The 25,367-nt window shown below is 37.1% G+C and overlaps 1 protein-coding gene across 13 annotated transcripts in view; it reads left to right on the top strand.

Moving 5' to 3' along the window:
* FAM13B (family with sequence similarity 13 member B) overlaps positions 1 to 25,367 on the top strand; it is a 67,881-nt gene extending 42,514 nt beyond the window's left edge. For 7 of the 13 annotated variants that reach the window (XM_059698475.1, XM_059698474.1, XM_059698470.1 and 4 more), the window contains 14 exons: positions 728 to 792; positions 3,389 to 3,437; positions 3,847 to 3,991; positions 7,033 to 7,098; positions 8,765 to 8,975; positions 9,564 to 9,693; positions 10,747 to 10,828; positions 13,417 to 13,646; positions 16,097 to 16,180; positions 16,412 to 16,507; positions 18,928 to 19,011; positions 19,103 to 19,266; positions 21,071 to 21,172; positions 23,039 to 25,367. In XM_059698475.1, the coding sequence (XP_059554458.1) occupies positions 728 to 792; positions 3,389 to 3,437; positions 3,847 to 3,991; positions 7,033 to 7,098; positions 8,765 to 8,975; positions 9,564 to 9,693; positions 10,747 to 10,828; positions 13,417 to 13,646; positions 16,097 to 16,180; positions 16,412 to 16,507; positions 18,928 to 19,011; positions 19,103 to 19,266; positions 21,071 to 21,172; positions 23,039 to 23,162 (1,632 nt within the window). In that variant the 3' untranslated portion in view covers positions 23,163 to 25,367. The remainder of the gene's footprint in view (positions 1 to 727; positions 793 to 3,388; positions 3,438 to 3,846; positions 3,992 to 7,032; positions 7,099 to 8,764; positions 8,976 to 9,563; positions 9,694 to 10,746; positions 10,829 to 13,416; positions 13,647 to 16,096; positions 16,181 to 16,411; positions 16,508 to 18,927; positions 19,012 to 19,102; positions 19,267 to 21,070; positions 21,173 to 23,038) is intronic. The other 6 variants (XM_059698472.1, XM_059698466.1, XM_059698471.1 and 3 more) reach the window with 3 other exon arrangements.

Raw genomic sequence — 25,367 nt, 5'->3', positions numbered from 1 at the left:
AATCATCGGTCAGAACGTCAAACCTCAGAGGGAAGGTAGGGGAGGGTGGGGGGTAAGGAGGAGAGATCAACCAAAGGACTTGTATGCATGCATATAAGCCTAACCAATGGACACAGACAACAGGGGGGTGAGGGCATGAGTGGGGGGGTAATGAGGGGATAAGGACACATGTAATACCTTAATCAATAAATTAAAAAAAAAACAAATGAAAAGAAAAAGAATCTTGAATTGAACCCTTTGTTGATTTCAGAGGTAGTGATAAACACTAAGAAGTTTACATAATTTGTAGTAATGTACAGGACATTTGTGTAGACTTGGTAGGTATTTATTATGGGGAGTAATAGGAATGGGATGGTGTCACTAAGCCCATTAAGAAATGGAGGAGTGTTCTTATGTGTTTTGAGATTCACAGTTGTTATTTCAAATAAAAGGATCTGGTGAATTACATGACCTCTCTGTCACCTGCTAAGAAGTTACAACTTCTATGTTTGTGACTCAGGAGAAGCAGAGTTTGCAAGTGGGACACAAAACAATCTTTTTTGGAGAAGAGAATTATAAGGAAGGAAAAAGAATGTGATAGTGGTAGTAGTACCTATTACATAATAAGGTAGTGAGCTAAAGAGGGGCATTTGACTAACTTGTGTCTACTTCTCTAAGATTGGAAACTTCCTCTCATATATGAGTATTAGGAGCTCCATTAATACAGTAGTGGTGTTCTTTTTATCAGTCTGTAGGTATACTGTTAGAGCCATGTGGTGACCATGGTGATAGTGAAGATGGCTGTCTTGAGAGGTAAGCATTTTCTCTTATTGTTGCTAATTAATGAATCCTTTTGAGATTTGGGGTTCTTAAATTTGTGGGTGGAATTTTTCGATGACTCTTTTGTAGCATATATTTTAGATAATCTAAAGAACCAAGCTTGTTATTTTAATGGTAAGCATAAAGCTGATTAAATTCAAAAGGGTGTAGGTTTAGACAGTTAAAACTTGGAAAACATTCAGAGGGATGAACACAGCCACCTTAGAGACGCTCAAAACTTTCAGTTCATTTGTAGAACAATTAGGAATTTATTGATACTCTGAATATCATAGTCTCGGAACTATGCATGACTAACTGAAAGATTGTAGTATATTTGCTTCAACAAATATGTATAGGATGTTTTTGTTCCTCTTCTCCTTGGTATGTCCCAGGACTGTCTCTTTATAAAAAATTAAATTTATTGAGATAACATCATTAATATATAAGATTCAGGTGTACAACATTATATAATTCGATATCTGTATACTGATATTTGACCCACTTTACCTAATTTGCTCTCCCTACCCTCTTTCCCCTCTGGTAGTCACTGTTCTGTTGTGTCTATCTATGAGTTTGTTTTAGCTCATTTTGTTAGTTTGTTTGAATTATATTTTTTAGGGGATCTTTTTCGTCTGACTTCACTTTGCATAACCATCTCATGCAGTTGATGCTTGTTTCCCTCCTTGTTTATCAGCAGTAATGGGAAGGGGATTCCTTGCAGCAGTGAATATTTAAGCCATATGTAGTTTCCATATACAATGGAGACTCTAATACTCAATAGATAGAGTCTCTTTGAACAGAAAGAAGTTTTCTAGAATGTTTTAAGTCACCATGTAGGTTTTAGATTATGTTACACTTTTTGTGATTCTTTAAGATGTTGCTAAGAAGTGTATTGTAACTTTCTTAGGAAAGATAATTGATAGTCTGAAAACAAATCAGTAATAAAGTTGCAGACTAGATTGTAAATACTGAGAAATTCCAGATAGCATTATTAATTTGGTGATAGCCTATTGGCAAGGATAAACTTGCGTTAATGCCATTGTCTCTTTTAATTGTGAGTAGGAAACCTGTTCCCTGAGGGTAAGTAAATTCTTTGGAGCCATGTCTCTGGAGTGTCCCCATACTCTGAAGGTCCACAGATTTCCTGCTTACAGCAGTTCCTTGTGCTTCCTTTCAGGAGGCAGGAATGATCCTCTTCCAGCCCAGGGAGTATTGGAGCTATGGGCTGAAGATATAAGATTAACAGCATTGACAGGCATCCCCAGAATGATGACATCTGGATTTGGTAGAACAATAAGGATCCATTTAGTGAGGACTCAATCTTTTTGGAAAAAGCTCTTTCCTCTTCAACTTGTGTATAGGTTAGCAAACTTGTTTTAGATCCAAAGAGTTTCTTGGTTAGGTGGATTTTACATTTTGTATGTTTAACACACATGTTTCTCGAATTTAGTCTGTTAGGGTACAATTTAGCTTATCCCACCACTTGTTCCTATTCTAAGCAAAGGAAGGCCTTTGAGTTTGCCAGGGAATTTAGTTGTTCACATGTTTAGCAAGAATAAGGTAATTAATTAGGTATATGAGGAGATGACTTGCCCTATTTAGATCAAGACCTATTTTCTGAGTGCATATCCTGTTATGGCAGGGTAGAAGTAGCACCTGTGCATATCATTGTAAATTGGCACAGTGTCTTTGGGGAGAAGAAGTTTCCCTCAGTAACTATATTTTTAACCTACTATGATACTAGATGCTATGTTGACTGGTTATATAGGCAGAGATCATTTGTGATAGTTTGCTGTTACACTTGTTCTAAATAGGGGTGGGTTTTTGTGGGGAAATACGAGGTGAATTGAAATAAAATTTCCTATTTACATTTTATCATGATAATTTTAGGAAGGAGAGGTTTAGAAGTTTTGATTACAATCAAATTTAAGATATACAATCAGATTTAAGATATAGGTCATAGTTATACTTTTCAAAAATCATCTTTAAAAGAAAAATATATCCTAGAGTGAGGGAATATAGAGCTGTTTGGTTAAAACTAATATTTATTTGACAAAATCTTTTGTATTATACATTCAGTTCTTATGGTTTCTATTTATTTTGGATTTTCTTTTTTTTAATACTCACCAGAAGACATGCTTAGAGAGAGGAAGGCAGAGAGAGAGAAACATTGATTGGTTGGTTGCCTTCCACATGTGCTCCATCTGGGGATCAAACCCCCAGCCCAGGCATGTGCCCTGAATGGCAACCCTTTGGTGCACAAAATGACACTCAACCAACTAAGCCACTCTAGCCGGGCTTATTTTTCTTTTCAGTTTAAAAAAAATTGTGGGGGGTGTGTGTGGTTGTATGGGAAGGTGGTGAGTGTTACTTAATTTTTCTAACCTGAAGTGATTCTGTGGATCTTTTCAGTAGTGTGTGATTTTCAGATATAGGGCTCCAAAGAATGGGAATGTGTCTAGTTGTCATTCTTCTGTCACATTATAAATGCTAACTCTATGGGGAAGAGATGAATCTAGGTAATAAATATGCAATGTGAATAGTAACCTATTTATTCTTAAAAGACTAATAATTTTATTTGTATTTTTAGGAAAGAATATTTGTCATTTGACAGTGATAAATTGTCGCACTTAATTCTGGTAAGAATTCTTTTTCTTTTATGGTTCTTAGAAATTTGACTAGGCTTAAGCTACTAATTATTATATCTGGCTTTTAACTTCTGAGTTGTATAGATTTCAAGGGGTTTTAAAATATACTCTTACCAAATGTTTTACAGTTAAAGTAGCACTTACTATGTCACTTTTGGTTATAAGAAACTTAGCTATGAAAATACTTTCCTGAATTTGGGGTCCAAACATTGTTTCCTAATAAGACATATATAAAACTGCAAATTTATATTTGAAAGTATTGTGGATGATGGGAGTGGGGCAACTTATTGTATAGGCACAGTAAACTAATGAAGACTACACAGGATATATGCTGGTTGTCTGTCAGCTGGGTATGAAAAGCTTCCTAGATGTGAAATGTATTCTTTATTTTAAAATACAGGACTCTTGTACCAAGATGTGTGATTTGAATGCCAACACTGAATCAGAAGTGCCAGCAGATCAAAGTGGTGTTCAAGGAGAAGCAGCATGTGTCCAAATTCCACATTTAGATCTGAAGAATATTTCTGATGGTGATAAATGGGAAGGTAATTTTACTCACACGAATTATTTTCCTGATAATGTTCTTTGTAAATGAAATTTTCCAAGCAGTTATGAGATTACTGGCCTTTTTCTGGATAATCTTATTGATTTTTATTTTCTGTTCTCTTTTTCATATAAGAAGAGTGAATGTTTTTACTCAAATGCATTAATGAGATTATGGGGCAACTATCTCTTATGAACTAGACGATCTTATCTGATCCATTAGCTTTGAAGATAAATGTTAAAACAGAGTAAAAAATATAACTCTCAGGAAAGGCTTTTATTAATTGTTAAACTAGATAATATTGACCAGTCTTTAAAAGAGGGGGCTTATACATAGCTGCCTGTTCTTTATGGTCATAAAAAAAAAAAATCTTCAGGGGCATTTCTGTGCAAATACTGTACCATTTCCCTGTTAGGTTTGGTTATGAAGTTTGGGAACCAGGCCCTAGCAATTTTTATAAAGGAGAGAAGTTAGAATTTAAATTTAAAACACAAGACATCTGGGTACTTGGATTTCATTATATATGAGTTTTCCTTTTTTATCAAAAAAAGCAAAAACTAAATAAATATTGAATTCCAGTGATTGGTTTGCATGTTTATGGGGATATATGCTAATATTTTCATTTTACTTTGACATTCATGAAAAAATAAGATGGTTAATAGGGTAGATAAATGTTATAAAGCATGTATAGTCAAATGTTAATGGTGGGATCTAGGTAATTGATACAGGTGTTCATTGTAAAATTCTTTAAACTTGACTGTATATTTGTAAACTTCCAAATAAAATGTTGGGGTGGAAAGAGCTAGCAAGCAACAAATTTGGATCCAGGAGTCCTTTTGGATCATACACCTTCCTTGATAAAAAGAATTGAGACAACTCAGGAATCTTAAGTAAAGTTACATATTTGTTCACTTGGATGAAGATCCCTTGGATATCACACCTTTGGCAAGTTAGCTAATAACATACAGTGGCAATAACGAGAAATTGCAATGCCAATACCAATCCTTTTGCCGCCTTAAGTCAACTCACCTGATCACATTTGGAGTGTTTTATGTATTTATTTTTAAGATATAGCTAATTTTTAAAGTCCCAACCAAGTCATTCTCTGTGCCAACTTTTACTGCTGTCTCCCATTCCCCCTCTATTTTTTTTTGTTTAGATGTTTTGTATGCGCGCCCCCCCCCCCCACCCCCCCCAGTGGCATATTATGTGTCTTAACTTAGACTGATACACAGATAAGGAAGTTGTCTTTCATTTGCTATATTCTGGGTTATTCAGGATGTTTAGAATTTATGAAGATGTTCCCCAGAGTTAGGGGGACACGTTGGCATCCTGGTGGCAGTGAAAATCAAATGTCCCTCTTAGTTATTTATCCTGGCATAGTCACTGAAAAGGAATGATGGTCAATAGATCATCCCTCAAGCCACAGTAGGAAAGGAGTCTCTGAAAGATGAGGGTGGGATTCTGACAAAGGACTTAGGCTCCTTCCTCATGGAGAATGCAGCCCTTTACAATCCAATGCTGAAGGTCCTCATCTTAAGTATTAAGCATAAAAGAGCGATTATTTTTCATCATCTGAGGAAATAGGACATTGTCTAGCTTCAGCTTTCTGGGGACTTCCCAAATAGAACCTAATGCTGGGCTCTTTTTTGTTTCTGTGTCAGAATCCACCCCTTAACAGCTGGTGTTATGGAAGGGAGGTAACATATTGACTACCGATCCCTGATTTTCAGTGCCCAAAGTGCCCTGTCACCCACCTGGCTCAATAGCCTTGACAAGTCCCTGCAGTTCTCCTTCTGGCACTTCCAGGAATAGGGTCAGTGATTTTTCAGACATCTGGGTGAACTTCTCATTCATGAACCTGTATGTACTTGGAAGAGTGGCCATTAATTAGCACACCATGTTGTTCCTTCCAACTTTGCCAATAACACAAGGATTGATTTTCTGTAAAGTTAGGATATCCTATATAATAAAAGCCTAATATGCTAAGTGTCTGGTCAGCTGGTCAGCCGTTCAACCAATCAAAGTGTAATATGCTAATGATACGCTAAGGCCACTCAACTGCTCGCTATCATATGCACTGACCACCGGGGGAAGATGCTCCGACCGGTAGGTTAGCTTGCTGTTGGGGTGCAGCTGAGCGGGACAGGCTGGACATGCCCTGGAGCCCTCCTATGGTCCTTCCCCGGCTGGCCAACCTCCTGTGTCCCTCCCTGGCCCCAATTGTGCACCGGTGAGGTCCCTCAGCCTGGCCTGCGCCCGCTCGCAATCCAGGACCCCTTGGGGGATGTCAGAGAGCCGGTTTCAGCCCGATCCTGCAGGCCAGGTCGAGGGACCCCACTGGTACACGAATTCGTGCACCGGGCCTCTAGTTCTAAATGTCTTTGTTAAGAGGCTGAATTACTTTGGACCCTAGATACCTTAGAATCAGAGACAAACCTTGTTGAGTGTAACTCTTAGTAGAGAAGTGGGGTGACTCCAGATAGAGGTCCACTTTTTCCTATGTGTGAGCTTTCTTTTTTGTATTGCTCCAAGTATAGTCAGTAGAATGCAGTTAGCAAGCAGGTAGCACATGTATACCACTAGTATGCATTTGTAGCAGCTGTTCAAAAGGTCTTGGCTTTTAATGGAAGTGGATAACATTTTTCCTTCAGATTCTCTCCTGCTAACTCTTGAATGGAAAACAGCAATCAAAGAACAATCAAAGGGAGATTTTTTTTGTGTGTCAAATCAATTATACTGAAAAGCTTCAAACAGTACCTGGTTAAGAGTTTCCATTTCTTTAGTTTTATGTTTGAGTTTTAATAAACAGTACTCTTTGATTTTTTTGCCTTGCTTGCTGAAATGGAAATGTTATGTTTGTGTTTGTTTTTAAAGTTTGGTTAGTAATTTCTTTGGATAAAGTTTTTGAGTGGAATGCCTAACTGGTTTTAGGGTAATATTTTTGGTATCTTTGGCTTGTGTTAGTTATGTGTATGGTTTGTTCTGACTGTGCTGTATGTTCACTTTAGTATTTTTTGCCATTTTTTTCCATTTTATTAGCATCATGCCCTATCACTTTCCCCCTCATTGATTTCAAAACAATGCATCTGCAGAGAGATGGGGAGGGTAAGTATGGTTCACCATAGTTTAGTTTTTATGCCTTTTTATGGTTCACTTTGTTTGCCTTTTTTATTAGCCCTTCTCCTGCTGTCCCCATATGGTTGGAAAACTGATCTGGGTTAAAAACGGTACCCAGAAAAAACTGTTTCTGTTATTTCTATCTTTTCTTAAAATAGGAGATTTCTTGTAAAATGTTTGCCAGTTACTTATATGCTGGGAAGCAGGTACAAGGGGTTGCTTTGAAAATCACTTTATTGCTGGGTTTCTTGTGGAAAGGCACGCTTTGTACCTTTTTAGTGATCAGGTTGATCTTGGCTTTAAAAACTAACAAAATATATGTTTTTATTACCCTGGAAAAACTATAATGCTTTAAACTGCTAATGCATAAAATTAGAAACTAAATTACTAAAGTAACAATCCTTAGCTATTGAGTGCAGAAAAAGAAAACGTCATTCTTGATTTTTGACACTGTCAAACCATCTTTGCATCCAAAAATACTTTAAAACTCATTTTTGTTATTTTTAATAACCATGGCGTAAAAGTTTTAAATTGTAGTTTTAAATAAAGTTAATGTGTAGATAGAAAAGTGAAAAGTGTCTCCCATTCCCCACAGACTCCAGTAATACTTGAAAGTTAATTTTATATTTGGAGTATATTTATGGCCTGTGTATTTATCTCTGTGTTTATATGTAATTAAGTCTTATATATGCAAAGATACTAAGTATGTCATTGTGGTTTTATTTGAAAACATACAGGGTAACCAATAAAATAAATGTGCTTAGGAAAGATGTGCTATTAAATTATGTCTTGATAATACTGTTGGGTGTTTAATTATTAAAATATATATTGTACATCAGAATCCTGTAACAGAAAATAACCACCACAGTTTAATGTTAGAGGCTAGGTGCTATTAGGTGAGTTAGCTACTCATTTGGAAATGTTAGAATTCATTTGGAGTCAGAGAACTCCATTTGGTGAGTGTTCTGTATAGCTTGGGGAATAGCTTCCACTTCTTTTTTTAATATATTTTATTGATTTTTTACAGAGAGGAAGGGAGAGGAGGGATAGAGAGTTAGAAACATCGATGAGAGAGAAACATTGATCAGCTGCCTCCTGCACACCCCATACTGGGGATGTGCCCGAAACCAAGGTACATGCCCTTGACCGGAATCGTACCTGGGACCCTTCAGTCCGCAGGCCAATGCTCTATCCACTGAGCCAAACCGGTTAGGGCTAGCTTCCACTTCTTAACATAGCCACTTTACAGTGAGGGACAATTTATTCACCTGGCAGTATTTGGCTAAGTTAAATTCCTGCCTGAGGACTTTTGAGTGTTTCTAAATGAAGACTTTGCCATACTTGAAAAATAACATTTTTGTAATTTTAAAGAGCTTGACAGTGTCCTTTCTTACTTTGTGACTGGGTTCAGAAATTTAAAGTATTAACTCCTTATATGAAAATAGAACTCTAGACTTAAAAATGAAACTCAGGCAATTTTAAACTATAGTAGGCTTTATGAAGATCCTAATATTCCTTGTTTTTAATATCATAAATATTATATGACTCACCACATAATGATCTGATTTAAAAGACATATAGCTGATGTTGTGTGACTTCTTTTCCATGTGGAACCAAGAGACCCATGGTACTATTATTTGTGTTTGTTTTACAGAGCCATTTCCTGCTTTTAAGTCTTGGCAGGAAGACTCTGAGTCTGGGGAAGCTCAACTCTCTCCACAAGCTGGAAGAATGAATCATCACCCCCTGGAAGAGGACTGTCCTCCAGTATTATCACACCGTAGTTTAGATTTTGGTCAAAGCCAGCGTTTCTTACATGATCCAGAGACATTGACTTCCTCATCTAAAGCACTGTCTTTTGCTAGGTATATGATTTTTTTGTACTTATGAGGAGTAATTCCTATTATGTACCCAGGTCCTTTGAAACTCAGGCAATGAAGTTCAAAGCTTTCTCCCATATATCATGAAGCACATTTTTGTAACTTAATTTTTTTGATCCCTAAATTCTGGGTTCATTGGGGAATACTGTTTGGGATCTGTTCTCTAATAGATATTTTCTCATGGTGTATTTATTCATTTAATCACTTATGATTGGATTACAGATCTCTGGAAGGGAAGCAGCAAGTGGAGCTTGTCAAAATTTTGAATTAAATTGATCCTTAATGTCAAAATCTTTCCTGTGCAGTTTGAACCCAAAGAGAGCTCTGAGCTGCCTAGATATCTTTGTTTTTGCCTTTGCCCAAACAACTTTTGAATGATTTCAAATTGTTTTAGTCAGTGCTTGCATTAGCTAATTTTATGGCCTGTAACACTATAGCATAAGTTTCTTTTTCTGTTTTTTAGTATTAGGGATATACTTCTTGGTAATAGTATCATGTTACATAAGGGCAATAAGAGATACGGTGTTAACTTAAAAATTTAACACATAGTGTTTGCCTCTTGTTTTAATTCAGGATTCGAAGATCATCCTTTAGTTCAAAAGATGAAAAAAGAGAAGACAGAACACCATATCAGTTGGTCAAGAAACTTCAGAAAAAAATCAGACAATTTGAAGAACAGTTTGAAAGGGAAAGAAATAGCAAGGTAAGTTTGTAACATTTCCAGTGTGAGATAGATCTATTGGAACTGGGAGAATGTATTTGGAGAGCATTAGTCCATCTCTTCCTGGGAAAGAGAATCTGAGATGCCCAGACATCATACAGATCTGAAATTATATAGATCCTTAGTCTCCTGGTTTTCATGCCAGCTATTTCCATTGGAAAAACAGCTTGTAGAGTTTCATATTTTTATTGATTTCAGAGAAGAAGGGACAGGGAGAGAGAGAGAGAAACATCAGTGATGAGATAATTATTGATCGGCTTCCTCCTGCATGTTCCACACTGGGGATTAACCCAGGCATATGCCCTGCCCAAGGAATAAAACTGACCTCCTGGTACATAGGTTGACGTTCAACCACTGAGCCATGCCAGCCGGGCTATAGAATTTTTAAAGTAAATACATCAGCGGTTCTCAACCTGTGGGTCGCAACTCTTTGGGGGTCGAAATACCCTTTCACAGGGGTCACCTAAGACCATCGGAAAACACATATATAATTAATATTGTTTTTGTGGTTAATCACTATGCTTTAATTATGTTCAATTTGTAACAATGAAAATGCATCCTGCATATCAGATATTTACATTCTGATTCATAACAGTAGCAAAATTACAGTTATGAAGTAGCAACGAAAATAATTTTATGGTTGGGGGTCACCACAACATGAAGAACTGTATTAAAGGGTCGCGGCATTAGGAAGGTTGAGAACCACTGCTTTACATTGACAAATGACATTAATATTACTTCTGTTCTCCCTCCAAAACCACAAGTACCAAGGGTAGGAGGTGGAGAAAGAGATAGTTTGATAAATTTAATAATCAGAACATGAAGTGGAAAGAAGACCCATATTCAAATCTGGCTCTTGCCAGCTGCTAAATACTGCTCTTGAGAGCTTTCATATCTACTTAAAATAAGGTAAGTTGAAAATGAGGATTGAGTGAAATCTCTGCTGTGGAAACTATAAAATATTACTTAGGCATAAATTAATGTAACTATTTTTTACCACAAAAGTGTCAGTGATTCTGTTTCTTTATTTTCCAGCCTTCTTACAGTGATATTGCAGCTAACCCAAAGGTATTAAAATGGATGACAGAGCTTACCAAACTGCGGAAGCAAATTAAAGGTATAAAATGTGCCACTTTTGTAATATATTTTCATTTTTAAAATATTCTTTATAATGTGTATGGGGATTATAGTTATAATTTTGATAATTTTAAATCTTGGACACTGTTTGCCGGGGTCCAAGCCCAGCGGGTCCAGGGGTCCCCAAAGGCGTGGACGGAGTCGGCGAAGAAGGAATGACACGGAGATAGGGTTCAGTTGATCAGCAGCCTAGCCAGGATCTCTAGCCCGGATCTCCAGAGAGGTTCTGCTTCGGATCTCCAGCGAGGTTCTGTAGCCATGTTCCCTCACTAGGTTCTCCAGCCAGGTTCTGTCCAGGCTCTCCAGTCAGGTTCAGTGTCCAGGTTTCAGTCAGGTTCTTCTGCCAATCTCTGTAGTCAGGTTCAGTCCAGGATCCCTTGCCATGTTCTCCCGCTAGGCTCTGTCTCTAGGCTCCGAGGCCAGTCCCTCTCCAGGATCCTCCGGCATGCTCTCGCCAGCGAAGTTCTTCTGTCTCTAGAGAATGTTCTGTGTAGGTTCTGTGCCTAGGCTCTGTCTCTCTTGGTCCTGTCTTCCAAGCCCTGTGTTCTCAGTTCTGTGTTCTGAGTTCTGTCTCTTTCTGTCTTGTTACAACTGTATTTATACCAGTTGATTCAATCCTATCAATCTCTATTACAAAGGTTAGGGCGTTTCTTATCTCCATTCCAGGGAGAAAAGATTATGTAGTTTAAGCATGATTGTTTGTAGTTAAAGGGATTAATTACCCGCCTGGCACTTAGTTGAGGGGTTTTATTCCCTCCCTAACTTCAGGGGAAAATCCCTACCTGGGGAAAACAACCTTTCTCAGAGACCTTGGTTAAAACACATAGTGCCAAGAAGGTGAGCAAACATATTAAGAACAGTATGCCATATATGCCAGGTCCCTTGAAACAGCAAGGATGGACCGGCTCCCGGCAACTGTTCACCAAAGTAGAAGTTTTCTTATTAGTTATGGTCAGTTGTGGCACTATTACAGTTCTTCCAAATGTCTTCCTGTGTTTTGATTAGTAGTGTTCTTTGGAAAGGTGCCCTTGATTGTATATTCATAGGTGATATTATAAAGTTTATCTGAAATATATCTCAAATATTAAGCAGTTTCGGTGTTTGGTACTTCATCTTAGACTAAGAATATCTAATCAGAATAAACTGTTTTTACTACAAAAACTAAATAATAAGCCTTCTTGAATCCAAAACTAGGTGTTGTGTTACTGTTAATCCAGAACAGCACTTGCTAAGATATAATTACTTTGTATGGTTAGTGAGAATGTTTTTAAAATTTTTTTTTCATTTATTCATTTTAGAGAGGGGAGAAGAAGTGGGGAGAGAGAGAGACAGAGACATTGATTTGTTGTTCCACTTGTTTATGCATTGATTGGTTGTTTCTTGTATGTGCCCTGATCTGGGATCGGACCCACAACCTTGACTTGTTGGGATGATGCTTTAACCAACTGAGCTACCTGGCCAGGGTAGTGAGCATGTTTTAAAATAATTGTTAATATTAAAAAATTTATCTGTACCCAGTAGGGGTTTATAATCTGGACTATCATGTTTTAGTGTATTCATTTGAATTCGACCAAATTTTTAGTATCTTTAGGTATAAAGTAGTTGTACTTGAAGACATGAGGTTATAGCAGTGAACAAGATAGTGTTCCTATTGTCATTGAGTTTACATTTTTGTCGTTCTAATATCTTTTTTAGAATTGTTTCCTACAACTCTGTTAAGCATTTCCTTGTTTAATGCCAATTTTCAACCATATTGACATTAAACAAGGAAAATTGGTTTCTAAGTAATTTTTAAATTTTTTTCCACTCTTGTCCTACAGTCCATTCTCTTTGTAGCAGCCAGAATGATCTTTTCAAGAACTGTTACTAATCTTGTCTAAAGCCCTTCATTAGGCTTCCTTTCCCACTTAGAATAAAGTCCAGATTTTTTGCCATGGATTTCAAAGCCTTGCATACTCTGCCCTTAGCTCATTTTGTCACTTTCTTTTCTCATTTTCTGTTCCTTACACATGGCACATTTTAGGGCCTATGCACTGTTGGCTATTGCCTCAATTGGGGAGGAATGTCCTTCCCCTAAATCTTTTATACTAGTTTATCTTCTTATTCCATGTTCAACGAGGATGTCACTATTTCAGGAAGGCTTTAATTGTCAATCCCATCCAATGTAGCTGCTCTTCCACAATCACTGCTCTGTTCCTTTCAGCACTGTGAAACCATCCTGTCTTGCCTTCTTTATAGCACTTAGCACTCTGAAATTACTTGGTTTATGAATTTGATTACTAGGTTTTTGTTTTTACTTCCCGAATTATATACTACATGAAAATAGGGACATGTCTGTTTTTCCAATGCTTATCAGAGCATCTTACATTATAGTAAGAGCATCTTACAATGTCTATGAATATTGGTTGCTATATATAATTTAAACATTTCATGTAATCTTGAAATATCTGAGCCTGAGTGCTGTTAATGTATATTTTCCTCTTTTATATCTTGTTTGCTGCTTACTCTTTTGACTTAGTTGCATTTTAGTTAAAGTCACTGATTTATCTTCTTGGTTCTGAAATGTAGACGCAAAACACAGAAGCTCTGATGGAGAATTGTTACCTCAGACACGTCCACGTAGTAACACTCTTCCAAAAAGCTTTGGCTCTTCTCTAGACCATGAGGATGAAGAGAATGAAGATGAATCCAGGGTCATTCATAAGGAGAAGAAGCCATCTAAGGAAGCAACACTGGAACTTATTCTGAAAAGACTGAAGGAAAAACGTGTTGAGAGGTGTCTTCCAGAAGATATCAAAGTAATTTTGAGCTATGGTTTTGCCCAGACTAGCTTAGAGTCCCTAAAATAAAGTAATTACCACAGTGGCATAGAAATGTCTAGGTAGTATAACTGGCCAGAGTCTGCTTCCCAAGCTTGCAGATATAGATACATGTGTTTATCAGCATACCAAGAGTGCCCGGTCATTTAGGGATCTGTGCGTTTACATGGGAGGCAGTTGGTAAGATGAATAAAGAGCATGCAACAATGTGAGTTTGAATTCTGGCATTGTATCTTAACAGTTATATGTATTGAATTTTTATGCTTGGCCCTGACTCATTATAGTATGTGCAGGGGTCTTAGATAGCTCTATGACTTACATGGATATGATGATGCCCATTAAAATACTAACACAATATGGCCGAAACCGGTTTGGCTCAGTGGATAGAGCATCGGCCTGCGGACTGAAGGGTCCCAGGTTCGATTCCGGTCGAGGGCATGTACCTGGGTTGCGGGCACGTCCCCAGTGGGAGATGTGCAGGAGGCAGCTGATCGATGTTTCTCTCCCATCGATGTTTCTGGCTCTCTGTCTCTCTCCCTTCCTCTCTGTAAAAAATAAAATATATTTAAAAAAAAAATACTAACACAATATGGTTATTATAAGGATCAAGTGAATGACTTTCTTGAAACGAACCATTACTCACTAAGCCAATGCCTCAGGCAGTCCTGGTCAAAGCACTTGGCAACCCAAATCATTTATCATGAGAATTGCTGGGAGAGTACAGACGTAGATAGATGGTCCCAAGTGAAATTTTGTCCATGCTCTCTCAACAAAAGAGTTATACCTCTCTCATTATCTAAGTATTGGAGTTGCTCTCCTTTGAACAGAGCTGGGTTAGAAATTCTGATTGCTCCTTTTCTCCACCTTTTGTTTTTTGATCTTGTGTTAGACCAACCTCCTCCCTTTAAGTTATTTTGATTGGATTAGCTTTTCACATTCATTATCCTAGGTTTAAGAATCAGGCTTGAGGTTGAAATTACATTGTTCATATTATTATAGAGTCTATACCAGTGGTTCTCAACCTTCTGGCCCTTTAACTACAGTTCCTCATGTTGTGACCCAACCGTAAAATTATTTTCGTTGCTATTTCATAACTGTAATGTTGCTACTGTTATGAATCGTAATGTAAATATCTGATATGCAGGATGGTCTTAGGCGACCCCTGTGAAAGGGTCGTTCGGCCGCCAAAGGGGTCGCAACCCACAGGTTGAGAACCGCTGGTCTATACCCAGCTGGCCTCTACTAAATGTATATAACCTAAAGTGACATTTGTTAGAGGAAGATATCCAGTGATTTTTTTTTTTTAACCTCTAATTTCACTCTGGTGAGAAACAGGATAGATCAGCGGTTCTCAACCTGTGGGTCGCAACCCTTTGGGGGTCGAAATACCCTTTCACAGGGGTCGCCTAAGACCATCGGAAAACACATATATAATTAATATTGTTTTTGTGATTAATCACTATGCTTTAATTATGTTCAATTTGTAACAATGAAAATACATCCTGCATATCAGATATTTACATTCTGATTCATAACAGTAGCAAAATTACAGTTATGAAGTAGCAACGAAAATAATTTTATGGTTGGGGGTCACCACAACATGAAGAACTGTATTAAAGGGTCACGGCATTAGGAAGGTTGAGAACCACTGGGATAGATAGTATTATCTATTCTGGGATTAAGTAGAGAGTTTATTTGGTATAGTGTTAAAGGGAAGTCTGTGGAACAGTGGTTTGCTGATATGTTAAAAGGTCCTTTGAAACAAAGCTGGGAGGTTCTATAGGCAAATAAATTTGGGGTGTCTCCCCTACTCTAGTATAATTTAGAGTACTAAAAGTTATGACAAGAGGATTATAGTGAAAAGAAAGTTCCAGATGAAGAGATACTGAGGTTATAAGGTCTAAGGTCACAAATTGACATTGTTTTTATTCACATTCTTTCCACTATACTGCTTCCAGATTTTGTTTTTCAGAGAAATAATAGATTATAAGACCTGTATATAGTTAAATATCAATAAAACTGTGTAAATACAAATAAATTAATAGGCATTTATGTGTGCTTATTGTATGCCTTTACAACATATACTAACTCATTAGAGCCTTATGAGACAGGTGAAGTTTCCCCTTTTCTAGATTAAGATATTGAACAAAAAGAGGTTAAATAATTTACGTAAAGCCACTAAGCTGGTATTCATAACTTATTCAGATAAAATATAAATTAAACCACCAAAGAAGACTGGTACCTAAATATCAGAAGACCAGATTTTGCAGGTGACTGAGAAATGTTGCCTGTAAATTCATGAGCAAAGATGTATTCTTATTAGCCTCGGTTAGAGTGGTGATGGGCTGCCTTTTCACCCTAATTATTTACATTGGGAGTGAGGACAGTAATGATGGTGCCAATGGGAGTGTTTTGTTTTTTTCCCCTAGAAAATGACAAAAGATCATTTGGTAGAAGAGAAAACTTCTCTCCAGAAAAGTCTTCTTTACTATGAAAGTCAACATGGAAAGCCGGTAATGTCTCTCTTGCTTAAAAAAATAAAGTTGATGTCTATCTTAAAAAAGAGGATCACATTTGTGGCCCACATCTTCAGAGCTATATTATAGAGCATTGTTTCTTTCATTTGGGAAATTGACTACTTATTTTAAATAACTTCTAAAAATTGAGGGGAAAGTCAGATTGCTCAATATTTTGGACATTTTAGATTTCTTATGACCAGATAATTTCCATTGTTTTTGCTTCAGGTGACCAGAGAAGAAAGGCACATTGTTAAACCTCTCTATGATAGATACAGACTTGTAAAACAGATGTTGACAAGAGCTAGCATCACTCCTATCCTTGTAAGTAAAACATGCAAAAATTTATCTAGTTAATTTTGCCAAGACCTACTCTTAAAAAAATTATGGTAGTATGTGGGAGAAAGAGAGACTTGGTAGCATGAATTGTATATTGTAAGGTGGTTACTGCTTTAAAAAAGAATAGGAAATTAATAAGAAGTACCTGCTATTATCTCTACTAGTAGTCATTTTTGTAAAGCATTTTTCTGTATGATTTTGTCATTACATCCTGATAAGTTTCAACAGGTAACAGAAGATAGCCTCATAGCCTCATTTCACAGATGATGAAACTGAGGCTCAGGAACAATATGCCAGGGTCACCTACTTTGTGGAATTAAAATAACCTATATTTCAAACTCTTACGTAGCTTTTTTCCATTTAAATTCATGTCTTTGAAATTACATTAGTTTTATGATGTCCATCATGATTATGTTTTTTTATTTGCACAATATCAACTGATTTTTTTCAAGTTTATCTTTTTAAACGAAAAAGTTTGTTAAAATAATGCTTATTCATATTCGTGTACAATTTTAGAGAATTGTAACTCTAATACTAATGTATAAATTAAGTGCTATCCCCAAATTAACCATTAAATTGTATGGCTTTAGATTTCTCTCAGGCTCAAGTAGAAAACAGCATATAGCCCATTTTGCATCCTCTCATAGGAATTAATTTACTAGAGCTTATGGTTTGCTTAGGCTTGCAGGCCATTTTTATGGTGGTAGCCACTTTCATGGGGGGTTTTCTTCAGGCTCTCACCACCTGACTACTCATTAGAAAGTTCACATTGGCCTTCTGAGCACTTTTTACTTAGCCTTCATAGAAACTGATTCTTTTTTAATTTAAAAATTTTTTTATACTTAGAGGGAAGGGGAAGAGAGACATTAATTTGTTGTTCCATTTATTTATACATTCATTGATTACTTCTTGTATGTGCCCTGACCAGAGATTGAACCCTTAACTTTGGCATATTGGGATGACTAACCACTGAGCACACTGGCCAGGTGGCCCTGATTCTATTCTGAATTGACTGGTTTTTTTTTTCAAGTTGGTCATCTCAGCACTTTTATTTAGATATAGTCGGCTTTCTTTGAACAAGGGGAAAAAAAGCCTGTACAGTTTATATTCTTTGTATATAAAAGTTAATTTAATCATTACTGATTTTTTTTTTCATATTGTATGATTCCATTTATATGAAATATCTAGAATAGGCCAGCCCATAGGTACAAAAGATTAGTCTTTGCCAAGGGCTGGGGGTAGAGGGCACCTGAATAACAGCTGATGAGTATACGATTTTGGGGGGTGAGGGTTGTGATGAAATGTTCTAGTGGTGATGGTTGTATAAGTTGTGAATTCAGTATATTAAAACTCACTAAAAAAAGTGAATTTTATGGTATGTGACATATCTCAATGAAGCTGTTACTTTTTTACAAAAAAATATTGATTTGAGAGAAAAAGGAAGAGGGAGAGATTGAAACATCAATGATGAGAGAGAATCATTGATTGGTTGTCCCCTGCACACACCCCACTGGAGATTAAGCCTGAAACCTGGAACCATGACCTCCTGGTTTACGCTGGCTCTGCTGAAGCTGTTACTTTTTAATGTTTGTTGTTGTTGTTAATCCTCACCCGAAGATAATATTTTTTTCCATTGATTTAGAGAGAGTCTAAGTGGGGGGGAAGGGGAGAGAGAAACATTGATAAAAGACACACACCCATTGGTTGCCTTCTGCATGCTCTGGGGATCGAGCCTGCGACCGAGGTACATGCCCTTGACTGGAATCAAACCTGAGCCCCTTCAATCCGCAGGCCAGTGCTCTAGGCACTGAGACATACGGGCTAGGACTAAAGCTGTTACTTTTTAAAAGAGGTATGAAGTCTTCCTCAGACCAGAATGGTTGACAACTATTCTTAAAAAGAAAATTCTTTTCCAATTAAATTGTCATTCTTTTATTTAGAATTTTTAAAATATTTACTGAATGAGCCCTTTTAGAATTATTTATTTATTTGTTTGTTTTAATCTTCACCTGAGAATATTTTTCCATTGATTTTTAGAGAGAGTGGAAGAGAGAGGGAAAGACAGAGAGAAATATCGATGAGAAAGAAATACATAGATTGGTTGCCTCCCACAGGCGCCCTGACCAGGGCGCTGACTGGGGAAGAGACTGCAACCAAGGTATGTGCCCTTGACTGGAGCCAACTGGCTAAGGCTAGAATTATTTGCACATAAAATATAATTTATCGCTTTTATGTACACACAACTAGAAAATACATATAAGCAAGAACGTTTTTTTTTTTACTAAGGAATTCCTAAATAATAGCATAAATGATTAGGATTTTGAAAATAAAGTTTAATATTATTGAAGTGAGGCCTCATTGAATTAATAATTAAAATTTAATCATTTGTATGTTAATTATTGCAGGGATCTCCATCCACCAAGCGAAGGGGTCAGATGTTACAGCCAATCATAGAAGGAGAAACTGCACATTTTTTTGAAGAAATCAAGGTAATCAAAAGAATTAATCTCTGATCTCTTTTCTAGAAGAAAAGTTGAAAGTTATGCCTGTTTGATTCTTTATTTTTGAATATCTTTTTAGGAAGAAGAAGAAGAAGGTGTTGGTCTGTCCTCTGAGTTAACTGATACATTGCAAACTGCTGTACAGGCACAGTCTTCATTAGAAAACTCAGAATCTGATGTGGAGGAAAATCAAGAAAAACTGGCTCTGGATCTCCGATTGTCAAGTACTCGAGCAGCATCTATGTATGTTGGCTAGTTTGTGATTTTAGCCTATTTGTATAATAAAACTTAATATGACAAGAAATGTAATGTTAAATAATTGAGCACTTGGCAGGAATTAATACAGTACTTAAGAGATACATCCTTTTTAAAAAAATGTGATTTACAAATACATGTCCAGTTCACATTTTTTTTTAAAAAATTTTATTTTATTGCTTACAGTCTTACAAAGGGTATTACATATGTGTCCCTTTTTTCCCCCCGCCCTTGACAATCCCCTGGCCTCCCCTACCCCCCAGTGTCTTATGTCCATTGGTTATGCTTATATGCATGCATACAAGTCCTTTGGTTGATCTCTTACACCCCTCCATCCTGCCCCCCACCCCTCCCCGGCCTTCCCGCTACAGTTTGACAATCTGTTTGAGGCTGCTCTGCCTCTGTATCTATTATTGTTCAAAAGTTTATAATGGTCTCTATTATCCATGAATGAGTGAGATCATATGGTATTTTTCCTTCATTGACTCAGTTCACAATTTTTAAATTAAATATTAGTGTGTGGAAAAATTTAAAAACTAAAATTCTATATTTGCTTTCTAACAAAGTGCCAGAAACAGCTGAGAGTTATTTGTTAAGTTCTCTGTCAGCTTCTTACCTGATATGGTGTCTGACTTTGGTTCTTAGCCCTGGCTTCACTTTAGGATCACCTGGGATGATTTTTTTAAAAAAAATCTTTCAAGTTTTTATTTAAAGGGCACTGATTCAGGATGGATTTTAGATCTTGTTGAAAGCAGCCATGTTCATGGACTGTACATAGTCCTCAAAAGCAGTGATCTTTATTAAATGGTATTTAAATATATAAAATATCAAAAATATAAGTCTTTGTTTTACTATGGTTGCAAATATCAAAAAAATTTCTATATGTGACACGACACCAGAGTTAAGTTAGGGTTTTTCAAAATGCTGACACGCCGACCTCAAAAGGTTCGCCATTACTACACTACACACTGTATTTGAAGTTTTTAAATTCCATACCCCACTGGAACCAGTTTAGAAGAGCCCCAGATCAAGCCGTCTGCGTGGATGCTCCTGACACACTCCTCTAATTTTGCCATATCTGCCTCATCATCCCAAGGTTTCACATCTAATAAGATGGAAGACTTGGCAACAAGTGCAGGTTTTTTGGCTTTCTTTTACTCATACTGTGCAAGGTGTTCTTCTCTTAGCCTCTTTGCTTCTTTGCTTTCCTCCTCCTCATCAAGTCCAAAGAGATCAATGTCACTGTCATTGTCTTTACTATCAGTAGCCCCACTTCCTGTGGTGTCTTCCACATTAGCAGGGCCATCCTTGTCCAAAGCTTTCTTCACTCCAGGCAGACTGGCCTTCTCCTTTTCGTAAGACTTGATGTGATTGTACCAATGAGGGGCATGGTACAGGTTGGCAGGTGGTGGCCCGGAGACTGCTTCAGATACTGCCACGCCTGCTTGTGATGGTACACACCCCTTGATTTAGCTCTTGTCCTCCTGGTAGTTGTTGAGGACCTGGAGGCCGGAGGGCTTTTCAGGTCTCCAAAGCCCATGGTGTTGGCTGACCCGGGAGCTGGGCGGCAGCAGGGGAAAGTGGAGCGCGGGTTATTGCTAGCGAGTGCTAAAAGGGAAGACAGGGCAGGATTTTTTTTTTTTTTTTTTTTTTTAAGTATTGCTGCAGAGCCCTACTGGCAACTATTCTGATTTAGTTGGTCTGGGGTGGAGCAAGGGTTCAAACCACTGTTGAGAACATAATGAATCAACAGTGCCCTTTCAGTAATGTTTTCTTCCTATTTCAATTTTAGGCCTGAATTACTGGAACAACTTTGGAAAGCCAGAGCTGAAAAAAAGAAACTACGTAAAACATTACGGGAATTTGAAGAAGCATTTTATCAACAAAATGGAAGGTTTGTTGAGCATCACAAAATTGAGCCTTTTTAAACTCACAAGTGCTCACATGTTAAATAAAGAGGATCAGAAATAAATTGTGCATATAAGGGTATTAGCATTGACAATAAAAGAAACATTTTTTTATACATTGAAGCCCTGAAAACATTTTTTATACATTAATGGCAAGAAAATGTCAGAGGTGCCCTAGCTGGTTTGGCTCAGAGGATAGAGCGTCAGCCTGTGGCAAGTCCTGGGTTCGATTGCAGTCAAGGGCACAGTCCTGGGTTGTGGGCTTGATTCCCAGTGGGGGTCATGCAGGAGGCAGCTGATCAATGATTCTCCCTCTCCCTTACTCTCTGAAATCAATAACAATATATTAAAGTCAGAGCTGAAGTAAACAACATCTGATAAAATATTCTAATGTTGTCCTAGATAGGCTTGGTTGAGAGTCAATTTTTTGTTCTTTTATACCACACCCTCACCCTTTTGGAAGTGTTTGTGAAACAAGATGTTTTAGCAAGGGTCTCATAACATGAGTGGCATCGTCAATTGGTTTGGATTCTTATACTGAGACCATTGTTGCTTAGGTTTCATTGTTCATTCCAGGCTGCCCATTTCCAAGGTTGTCACAGGGTGGCAATCATGTGGCTCCTATAATACAATATGACAGTTGGCTTTATCTAACTGCATAATGTGCAGTTGACTCAGTGAGACTCTTTTTTGAGTAAGAAAAATACATTCTAATTCAAATGGTAGCCAGAAATGCGGGCTATCTCAGGTCTCAGAAAAGTCTTACCATGTAATGGTGATCTTACCAGCCAATGGGTATATTACAAATTCTAAAATGTGTTTACTTTAAATAAATTGAGAGTTATCTATATAGGTTAGCAAAAATAGTTTTAAAAAATCTCAAGTACAAGAATGAATTTTTCAAGTACCTTTTCATTCTTTGTCTTATTGGAAGAAACTTTGCTTATAATTATTATACCTAGTGCTTTACCTAGTGATTTAAGTGGATTGTATTGGGTCATTAATAACTAGAGGCCAGACACACAAATTCATGCACCAGTGGTGTCCCTCAGCCTGGCCTGTGAGATTGGGCCGAAACCGCTCTCTAACATCCCCCAAGAGGTCCAGGAATGCGAGAGGGCGCAGGCCAGGCCAAGTGACCCCACTGGTGCACAATTAGAGCCAGGGAGGGACGCAGGAGGTTGGCCAGCCAGGGAGGGGTCATGGGAGGACTCCAGGGTGTGTCCGGCCCATCTTACTCAACAAGCTAACCTACTGTCACAGCATCTGCTCCCTGGTGGTCAGTGCACGTCATAGCAGGTGGTTGAGTGGCCTTAGCATATCATTAGCATATTACGCTTTGATTGGTTGAACAGATGACCAGACACTTAGAATATTAGGCTTTTATTATATAGGATATAAAGTTAGGAGACTACTTATTTGCTACTATAAGTAAGATGTTTTGCTTTTACATTTCAATTCACTGAAGCCAGAGTTAATGTCTGAAATGACTCATTATAGCCCTCTGGCTCTTAATATGTACACTCACAGACCTGACAGAGTCTAGCAGTGTATGTCTTATTAAAATTTTACCTATAAAAAATAAAAGATTACCTCTAGTTATTTACAATTATCATTGCTAAGTATAGTATTATTTAATGTATCAATATAAAAAAATCCATCAGAAATAGAAGTATTTCAGGAATGTTCTTTGGGGACGGGGGGGGGGGGGATTAATCCAATAATATTTTTCCTTACAGAGCAATTTTTTATTTAAATTTATATTTTGTAACATTGTCTCACATTAGGATAACTCTGGGACTTTATTTTCCAGATGATCTCTAGAATATTACACGTTTTATTTTCTCCCCTAGGAATGCCCAGAAAGAGGATCGTGTTCCAGTACTTGAGGAGTACAGGGAGTACAAGAAAATTAAAGCCAAGCTTAGGCTTCTTGAAGTTCTTATCAGCAAGCAAGATTCTTCAAAATCCATATAAAAATGCTTGAAACATCATAAAATCAGTTGTATTCCCTAAAACTATCATCGTGTGTACTTGGCTGGTACTTTTTGTCAGGCACTCAGAATCTCATTTTGTAATTTGGTTGTGGTGCCACTAGAGAAATGATGGGGGGAGGGTAAGTAGACCCTCTCTAGGGAGCACAATGTTCCATATTAACCACAGACTGTTCTCTCCACCTTTAACAAACATCCCGTTTTCTTCATTGTTTTGTACTACAGATACATCCTATTAGAAAAGACTAGTATTTTATCCTTTCAACCTCAAGGACTTTGGAAGTACAAGCTTTTTGTTACTACCAACTTCATTGTTTTTTTCATTACGGAAGAAAATTAAGAGGAAAATCTTCACATTGAATTCTTTGGTTGCCTTTTTCTTACACAATGACTGAAAATTTGAAAGAAAAGCATATAAATGTGCACATATGCTCCATGTTCTATGTTTTCTTGGAAACTACAATCAACTGAAATTTCAAGTCTTACTGTGGAACACATTTCTGTTTAATTCCCAAAGTAACACTTTTTCACAGGTAGTATGTTAACAAAATTTTGCAGTTCAGTGGTCACACAGCTCCTGGATCAAGATAAGAGAGGTTAGACCAAAAAGTGACCTTGCTTATTCGTATAGTGAAAACACAGAACTGAATCATACCACATGCTGCCTATGGGACTTAAATTACTATTTGTTTTCTCAGCTACTGTTCATCAACTGGTGATGATGTGATTTGTCTGGATCAGATCCTCCATATTTTCTCCCCACTGACCTCCAGATAATATGAGTAAAGAGCCATGTCAGTATGTAGGAACTCGGATGGTACTCAGATTTGTGATTTCAATTAAATGGGCCGAAATTGGCAAAAGAATCATTATGCCTGAAGTAAATCTGTTCTTAACAAGGGCTATACCACTGCATTTTTACACGTACCTTTAGGAGGTTGCATCCTTTTTTCCTCTTAATCAGCAAAATCCATAAAGAAAACATCTTTTAAAGGGACCACTTTTTGCTCAGTCACATGGTGTTTAAAGCGCTGGTCACAAGATATGTAGTGGTGTGCCCCTTGTTATATACTCTAAGTATATCTTGTTTTCTTTGGCTTTGCATGGTTTTTTCTTTGAGTACTCACGAGGTATGATTCTGCTAATCATTTTCACAGAACAGTGACTTTATTTGTGTTAACAATGTAACTGTCATTAATAGCATATTCTGGTCAGGCTCAATCCAAGTGTTCATTTTTTTCCGGTGCTTTTTTGGAATGATGAGTGTCTTACTTTGATTGTGCCCATGTTTTGCATGTAATGACTCGTGCTTGGTTTTCTTAACTAGTTAATATTAACAATTTGTTCCATACAAAAATGGACTTTTGCAACATCCTTTAATAAGATGAGGAAGCATGAACCTCAGTCTTCTGGCACTATTGCATAGTAAGCCCATGAAGTAGCTTGATAATAAGTAGTATTTCTAGTGCTTCATATTTCACCTGTGTGTGCAATGTCTTTTTTGCAGGGAGGGAATATTCATTGGTAGTGAACATGTAGTTAAGGAGTACAGCACTAAATCCTGCCCTTTGCATGTCCTTTCTTTTGATGCAGCTAGGTCATTCATAATGTATACCTAGAAAAATGAAATTGAGAATGCCAAAAGATCACTTTGATTTGACTCCATCATGCAGTGTGCATTTAGTTAATTTCTATCACTCTCCAGGCAGGAGTATATACGAACATTTAATGTGCACTGTATATTGTTTTATATGAATGTTTTATTTTATATACCACATGCAAAAATGTCCATATGCACTATTTAAATGTTTTAAATAATATATTCCTTCTTTGTAATGCTAAATCTATATGAGTACCATATTTTTATAAGTCAGTGGCCTGACTGGTTTCATTTTAAAATTAACAGCTGCTTCATGATATTGGTTATTCACTGTTATTGTTTGGCTGTGAATAGAATAGATAAAAGTGGCATGGCAGCACTTATGCTGTGTGACAATATTGTGTGTCATAGTTGAGCTGTAGGTGGTAGAATAAGGCAGTTTGTGATAGTTTTACTTTGGTATAAGTTAAAACTGAGTATCTATATATAAACAATATATAGATATATACATGACTACCCGTATAATTGCATTGATGTCTGGCACTTCATTGTATAGACTTTTGTAATAAAAGAACTTTGATGTTCTAA

Source organism: Myotis daubentonii, chromosome 5 (genome assembly GCF_963259705.1).
Source record: "Myotis daubentonii chromosome 5, mMyoDau2.1, whole genome shotgun sequence".
NCBI classification, from domain to species: Eukaryota; Metazoa; Chordata; class Mammalia; order Chiroptera; family Vespertilionidae; genus Myotis; species Myotis daubentonii.
The sequence above is the reverse complement of the archived record's forward strand: the minus strand, read 5'-3'. Positions and strand labels throughout refer to the sequence as shown.